The sequence below is a fragment of the Sorex fumeus genome, unplaced genomic scaffold, assembly GCF_029834395.1.
Source record: "Sorex fumeus unplaced genomic scaffold, SorFum_2.1 ptg000054l, whole genome shotgun sequence".
NCBI lineage: Eukaryota > Metazoa > Chordata > Mammalia > Eulipotyphla > Soricidae > Sorex > Sorex fumeus.
In genome coordinates, this window is record NW_026606111.1 from 17,821,097 (window position 1) to 17,829,368 (window position 8,272).

Genomic DNA, 8,272 nt, shown 5'->3' on the forward strand with positions numbered 1-8,272 from the left:
GAACAATAAAAGGAAGTAAAATTTATGGAGAAATTATACAGTGGATTTGTCACTTAAAATATCGTAACTGTCTCGAGGACAATACCCCATGCTGAGGATTAATGGTCCCGCCGGACCTTTGATTCACCAGCGCCTTTTCTTCGCCCTTGACAAATTGGATTTTTAGGAATGGGAAGGTCGCCTGGACCATTGTGCGCCAGCCATTCAGAAGCCTCGATTATGCAGGGGGCTGAGGGAACCACTCCATGTGACCCTCTCGGGTGGGACTCTGCAGCTGCTCCGCCGCGCAACTCTCTCACCAAACTCCGCGCCCTCGCGCTCGCGGTGCCAAAAGGCGCCCGCCCCGATTGAAAAGGCGCGGTGCATGCCCGCCCGCGTCACTCCGCCGGCGGAGGACCGCACGTCGGGGCGCGGCTCCCAGGCTCGGAGGGCAGCCGGGGCTCTGTCATTCGCGCCTTGCCCAGGCCCCGGCGCCCGCCTGGGCGGCGGCGGTGGCAGAAATGCACGGAACCGCCCGCGCCCCCGCCACCAGCGTGAGTGCCGATTGCTGCATCCCCGCCGGCCTGCGCCTCGGGCCCGTGCCTGGAACCTTCAAGCTGGGCAAGTACCTGTCAGACCGCAGGGAACCCGGGCCAAAGAAAAAGGTATCAGCCCTTCGGACCTCCGCCCCCTGCCGTTTGCCTCTAGTTGCCCAGCCCCAGGAAGGGGGTAGAGTGGGCAAGCGGAGAAACGGGATAATTGCGTCGTTACCTGCCAATTTGCCCGGTGGAAAGGGATCCGATTACTCTCCGTAGGTGGCATTAACTGGGAGTGGGACCGGCCCAAGGGGAGTGGACGTGGCCGGGAGAGAGTCGGGGTTGAGGTGCAGGGTTCCTTACATGCTCCGACCACTCGAACCCGCGTTTTTTCAGGCGCTCCTGTCTCTTCTCTGCAGAGGCGTCCCCACTCCTGGACCCCGACTTCCTAGGCAATCTCACCTTTCTCGGGGACTTTCCTCACGTTTCCTCACCTCAGTACGCCAATTTAAAGCTTAGTTAATCGTACAATGATCTCATTTTCCGTGGCACAAGCAATCCTTGGGAAACCATTCTTAGAATTGCCTCCTATGTTCTTTTCGCGGATGTCTGCATGTGCGCTTGGGGTGAATGTTGAGAAGGTGAGCCGAGTGGTGGACCTGAAGTAGATTCAGGGAGCAATGAGCACCGAGTCCCCGAGCAAGCAGTCAGCTGGGTTCTGAGTATCCAAGATCCCAGCCTGGAGGTGTCACATCCAGCAGTTTCATCTGTTCCCCCCACCCCAACAACCTCACGACCCCCTCGGACCAAAAGTAGTTTAAAATCCCGCCACGCCCTGCCCACGGCTCCACAGACCAAGAAAAGAAAGCAGGATGAGTCCGTTGGTGTTGGAGAGGAGCAAGAGGTCCTTTAGCTCTGGCTTGTCCCTAATTGCATTTTTCTCAGAAAGCAATTGGTGCCTATCCAGAAGGACCCGAGGCTGGGTCCTCACGCAATCACTCGGTTGCGGTATAATACCGAGTTTGCTGCTCACCACGCCTTCCTTGTAAACGCGCGTTAATTGCTTTTTAAATAGCTGCCTAGTTTGCAGCCGCTTTGTTCAAAGATTTCCACTGCCAGGCTCTTCAGCATCTCCACACCTAGGCACCACGCAGCATGAAAGAGGAGGCACTAGAAAGGTGGGGAAAGAGGGTTCTAGGTCTGGCTTCTGAATGTCTCTACCCTGGTGTCAGAATTCAAGAGCCAGGGGTGAAGGTATTCTGGACACTGTGGTACCAGATGTACCTAGGCGCTGGGGCAGAAGGATGCTCTTACCCTTTCTGTTACCAAGGCAGGCAGACAGAGGGGGTGAAGAGGGGACTGTTCCTTACTCCCTCCCTTGACTCCAACAAACATGTAACAGGACACAGTGGCTTGGATATAGCAATACCACCGTTTTCCAGAGTTGCACTGGAGGTGGAGGATAAACTTTCCTTCTGGATCACCCACTGAGATGTCTGGGAGAATAACCATTGCTTGTGTTGCAGGTGCGCATGATGAGAGGGGAGCTGGTGGACGAGTCTGGGGGCTCTCCTCTGGAGTGGATAGGGTTAATCCGGGCAGCCAGGAATTCCCAGGAACAGACTCTGGAAGCTATTGCAGACTTACCCGGAGGACAGGTACTGTTGGCTCTCTCCAAATCTATCTCAGTGTCACTGAGGTAACCCTAAATATTGAATTTTAGATAAGAGCTCTCATTGACATGTTCCAGTGACCTCCTAAAATAGATATTATAATTTTCTCTGAAGAGCAAAGGTGTGAGGTTCACAGTACTCTGGTAGTTTTCCCAGGGTCACACAGCATCGGAGAGGGGACTCACACCTTTCTTCTCAGTGGTCTTTTAACCAATTGCCCAGGAAGTGACCACTATCTTGTTCCTTTTTTTTGGTATTTTTTGGAGGGTCACACCAGGCAATATAGGCTCGGGGGTTACTCCTGGCTCTGCCCTCAGAAATTACTCCTTGTGGTGCTCAGGGGACCATATGGAATGCCAGGGATCGAACCCCGGTTCAGCAGCACGCAAGACAAATGCCCTACTGCTGTACTATGATTCCAGCCCTTGTCTTGTTCCTTTGCGTTCCAGATTTTCTACCGAGCTCTTCGAGATGTTCAGCCAGGAGAGGAGCTGACTGTGTGGTATTCCAATTCCTTAGCTCAGTGGTTTGACATCCCCACAATTGCAACACCGACACACGATGAGAAAGGTACAGCGTCTGGGGGTCCTGTGGGTCAGTGAGGGTTGGGAAGAGTAAAGGGCCATTCTCTTGCACTGTGTGAAATTGAACATCCTTGACTGCATAGGCAGAGTAGTGACATCTATACTACCTCCTTAAAATCAACATTAAACAATAATAATCTGGCTAGCAAAGGCAAAGGACAAAAATACTCCTTGTGAATTTCATATGGTCATTGCACACCCAATTATGTTCTTAGTTACAAATTAGCAATAAAGTCCTAATATTTCAGAGTGATTATACCAGAAAACATAATTCAGTGGGCACCTTCTCCACTGCTTTGAAGAATAGGAAATATTTCAACAGTATTTTAGAAGCATTACGGTACTTACAGCTGGTTAGTTGGCAGGTACTGAGGTCCTTCTATTTAAATAGTATTTATTCATTTCCCCTTCTCTAATTAAATTGAGTCTGGGATGTATCCCAGTTCTTCTCAGATTTATTTGATTCCTTCTAAAGCCAAGAGCGGATTTATGTAAATGAAGGGGCAGTAACTAAAGAAAAACATTTTAAACTTTCCTTAGCACACTGAAGAACATTTCCGTTGGAAAGAGGGATGAAGGGTGCTAAAATAGTTAGAATTCTGAGTCTCCTTCTTAATGCACTTAGCTTCTGTCACTTTAACTTTTCATTGCCAATTGCTTTTGTTTGTAATTTCTCCTAAAGGCAATGTTATTTAGAGTCAACATAATGAATGCTATAAAATATTTTAATGTGCTCCCCTCCTGACTGGTTTACTCAATCTCCTCTCTTTAGAAATAGGGTTACAGAAATTAACATAAGTGTGGGAATGAAAAACACTTCATGCATAAGATAAGTAAAGTTTATTCAGAAGAATTAATTCCTTCAACATTTACCTTCAGAGTATCACTATTTTCTGTAAATCCTATTGTGTTTTGGGGGGCAGATTTGTATATATATTTCCATAAAAATTAATTTAGGCTCATAACACATATTAACCACTTCCAGTGAAAGAAACAAGAAAATCTTATAGTGAGAACTCTCCTAACTATCACTAAAAAAGAATTTCTGGAATTATTAGTGTTAACCTTCCTGTTTTCATTTCAGCTTACAGAGCTTTATAAACATCATATGATTAACCAATGCCAAGTAAGCATGAGTTTTTTGGGGGGAGAGAACAGATAATTTTAAACTTCACCTCCCCAGGTCTGAGATGCTTGAAATACCTACAATTTTAGGATCATGCAAAGGAGTCAGGGCAAAGTAACTTATGAAGTGTATTTGATGCTTTGATATAAATTGAGTTTTACAGTGAGAGACACAATATTAGGTTAGGTTAGGATAAACTGGCAGGGGAGGGTGTGAAGAATACACTGGATTAGAGAACATGTGTTTCCTGAAAATCTTATAAAGAAGACTTAACGAAAGATGGCTGTTGTTTCAGATTGTGTTTCAATCTCATAGTAAGAATAAGGAAAATATGCCCTTTGTTTCAGGAAAAAAGTTTATAGGGTTTGCTCTATGTCATTCTGGTGAAGCCTCTGATAAGATAATTCCTCTCTAAAAAGGGGTGATGACAGAGAAGTCCTGAATTTAGGAGAGTTAGGTGATTTAAGACACCAAGTCAGCATCTGCAGAAAGAGGTCTCAGCTCTTTAAATCAGGATTTAATTTATCTAGATGTTCAAACTAGATTTAAAAATACTGAAATGATTTAATTAGTCTTTCATAAATAATATAGTGAATCCCACAGGCAAATCCTCTTCCCTTATTCTTTCTACTTTCTCATGGTTTCATTTGAAAAAAAAAAAACTTGCAATCTCATCTCCCATCTTGCTTATCTGGAGAAGAGAGTAAATGATTTGCCTTATGCAAAGCCAGAAGTATATGAAGAGAAAAATTAGAAAAATCTTCTTTATTTTTTCTGTAGCAATTTTGTAAAAGCAAAAAGCAAAAAAGCAGCTTGTATGCAAGGAGAAAAATATAACTTTTCCATTAACTTTAATGAGGTTGTCATTGACTTTGAGTATCTCCTGATGACTCAACTAACTTCTTTCTAAAAGACATCCTTCCTTTTAGTGCTGTCAACCACAACCACAAACAAACAAACAAAAAAACACACAAAGATCCTTACCTGCAAGAGTATTTATTGTTCTCTGGACACATGTAATGTGATCTTTTTGAATAAAAATTAACTTTCACCAACTGATCATAATCTTTTTCATACATGTATCTCTCAGTCATGTTCACGGACTCTGGCAAAATTTAAAACTGTGATAATGACATTAAATCACGCACAAGAAGGATGAAAAACCCAGCATATATATAGTTCCTAGTACAGAACGTCATAAAGTTGAGTACCATTATATATGAATACATATATATTCCCATGATAAAATAAACTATATACGTATATCTTTCCCACGGACTTTACTAAGCTTGGGTTTGTGCAGTTATGCAAGAATTACTGAATCATCAACAACTGACATAATTCAACATCATCCTGCAGTTTTTAGATGTCAAGACAAAGTACTTTATTTTTCTTTTCTCCTATCAAATTAAATGGGGTTAAAGAGGAATTAAAGATACAAATACTTATGAAGAATAGCAAATCATAGTCCCTATGTGGTCTTTCAGTTGGTCACGCTCCAGGAAAACCTCAGGCAAAGTGTTTAAGACTGGGAGGGGGTAAAAAGGGTGGGGAGTGGACATAAAAGACACTGTCCTATGAAAAGAAATGATTACATATGGCCCATACATACAGGATATTGTCTCTCCTAGTAATGAGGCGCTCACTACCATTAGATTGGCCTTTGTTCAGTTTCCCCAAACTCCTTGACATACGTCACCTATTCTGCAAACGCCAACAGATGGGCCCAGGCACAACACAGTCTCAGCACTTGATTTAAAGCAACAGCTGCTATTTGCTCTTGTCCCGGGCCAGTGTGCCTTAGAGCTGTCTTCCAACGATCATTTGCTCATTGCCTCGAGGAAGTTTTTTTTTTTTTTTTTTTGGAGACGCCCAGGTAGTTCCCCCTACAGTCTCTGAGTAGTGCCAGAGAATGGAAATGGTAGCCAAGAGCCAAGAACTTCTGAAAGTCCTGGGCCAGTGTGTCCGTTTGGGGGTGGGTTGGGGGGGAGTTAACCTCAATTTACTCCTTTCTCCCTACATCCATAGTCAAAACCTGGGTTTTACCTTTGGTGTGCTGGCGCTTGCTTTCTCGCGCGTTCTCTCACAGGACCGCTTTCTCACTCGTTCTTGCACAGGGGAGGAGCGGTACATTTGCTGGTACTGTTGGAGGACCTTTCGCTATCCAAACAGCCTTAAGGCGCACCTCCGTTTCCACTGCGTGCTCAGCAGCGGCGGGGGCCGAGCCTTTCTCCACAACCAGCACGCGGCTCGGCCCGGCGCTGGCCCGGCGGCCGATGGCCTTCGCTTCTCCCCGAAACCCTCCACGCCCGACTTCGCTCCGGCCGCGCCGGCGGCCACTCTGCGGCCGCACCCGCAGGCACTACCGGCCCAGCCGGCCTGCGGGCCGCGGGAGAGCATCAAGCGCGAGGCCTCCTCCGCGCCCTCGGCCACCGCGTCGCCCCCGGGGAAGTGGGGGCAGTCCAAGAAAGGCAAGGAGCCGCCGGAACGCGTCCCCGACGTGAGCGGAACGGCCCGGGGCCACAGCCACTTTCTGGGCATCGTGGGCGGCTCCCCAGCGGGCGCCGGCGGCCTGGCCTTCTACCCGGGCGTGCGCTCGGCCTTCAAGCCCGCCGGCTTGGCCAGGGCGGCGGTGGCACCCGGCGGCGACTCCTACCGGGAGGAGGGTGGCGGGAAGCCCGGGACCGCGCTGGCCTTGGGCAGGCTGCTAGGCGCGGGGCGTCCCGGGAGCGAGGACAACGCGGCGGCTGGAGGCGCGGGTCACCACCACCACCACCATCACCACCCGGCGGCGCATCACCATCACCACCACCACCACCACCATCACAGCAAGTGCCTCCTCGCGGGGGACCCGCCGCCCCCGCCCCCGCCGGGCCTGCAGTGCTCGGGCACCCTGCGCGGCTTCCCGCTGCTCCCGGGCCTCCCGGAGGAGGCGTCCGCCTTCAAGCACGTGGAGCGCGCCCCGCCCGCCGCTGCGGCCGCCGCTGCCGCTGCAGCCGCCGCCGCCGCGCTCTCCGGGGCGCGCTACGCTCCGCTGCCGCCGGTCCCGGGACTGCCGCTGGAGCGCTGCGCGCTGCCGGCCCTCGACGTGGGCGGCTTGAAAACCTACTCGGGAGGCGGCGAGTGCAGTCACCTGCCCGCCGTCATGCCCGCCTTCACCGTCTACAACGGGGAGCTTCTCTACGGCTCGCCGGCCGCCGCCGCCGCCGCCTATTACCCGCTCAAACTGCACTTCGGCGGGCTGCTCAAGTACCCCGAGTCCCTTTCCTACTTTAGTGCCCCGGCGGGGGCAGCCGCTCTGGGCCCGGCCGAGCTGGGCTCCCTGGCCAGCATCGACCGAGAGATCGCGATGCACACGCAGCAGCTTTCCGAGATGGCAGCGAGCAAAGGCCGCGGCCGCCTGGACGCGGGCACGCTGCCATCGGCCGTCGTGGCGGCGGGTGGCGCTGGCGCTGGCGGTGGTGGCAGCGGCGCCGGGGGCGCGGGCAAGCCCAAGACGGGTCACCTGTGCCTCTACTGCGGCAAGCTGTATTCGCGCAAGTACGGGCTCAAGATCCACATGCGGACGCACACGGGCTACAAGCCGCTCAAGTGCAAAGTGTGCCTGCGGCCTTTTGGCGACCCCAGCAACCTCAACAAGCACATCCGGCTGCACGCCGAGGGCAACACACCCTACCGCTGCGAGTTCTGCGGCAAGGTGCTGGTGCGCCGTCGGGACCTGGAGCGCCACGTCAAGTCCCGCCACCCCGGTCAGAACCTGCTGGCCAAACCCGTTGACGGCCCGGGAGCCGAGCCCGGATACCCCCCGGAACCAGGGGAGCCCAAAAGCGACAACGACAGCGACGTGGACGTCTGCTTCACGGACGACCCGAGCGACCCTGAGGCCGGGGGCAGCAGCGAGAGAGACTCGTAAAAGAGATTTTCCCGGGAAGGGAGCGAGGACTGAGAAGTGGGGGATCTGGGGAAAGATTTGTTCCTGGTGGTGAGAGGAGGGTGGATCAGACCGGTTTTTTTTTTCCCTTTTCTCCCTGCCTCCCCACCTTTAAATTTCCATCAGGCTCTAGATTGGGAACCCAGTTTCCAGGTCTCTAGCTGGAACTCAGTAGCAGGTTAGGGAGGCTTAAAGAAATCGGCCCGAAAGCGGGTCTCCACGCGCACCTAAAGCTTCTATACTGCGCACATTAGCCTGTTTCACCTCTTCCCAAACAGCCCACATTAAAGTGAACGTCGCAGAGCCCTTGAGGGCATCGATCATAACTGCCACGTGTTTTTAAAATTGTTCTTTTCTTGTGGAGGAAATTGTGCCTTTTGAAGCGATGCTTTGTGTGTATTTTTTACATTAGCATTTCACTGCATAGGCAAAACCCTAGTCAC

The 8,272-nt window shown here is 50.8% G+C and overlaps 1 protein-coding gene across 1 annotated transcript; it reads left to right on the forward strand.

Moving 5' to 3' along the window:
* Window positions 1–500: 500 nt before the first annotated feature.
* Window positions 501–7,811, forward strand: PRDM13 (PR/SET domain 13). The gene is made up of 4 exons (XM_056125431.1): window positions 501–644; window positions 2,042–2,173; window positions 2,638–2,758; window positions 6,016–7,811. The coding sequence occupies exons 1-4, from the start codon at window positions 501–503 to the stop codon at window positions 7,809–7,811; spliced, it is 2,193 nt and encodes a 730-aa protein (XP_055981406.1).
* The last annotated feature ends 461 nt before the right edge of the window (window positions 7,812–8,272 follow it).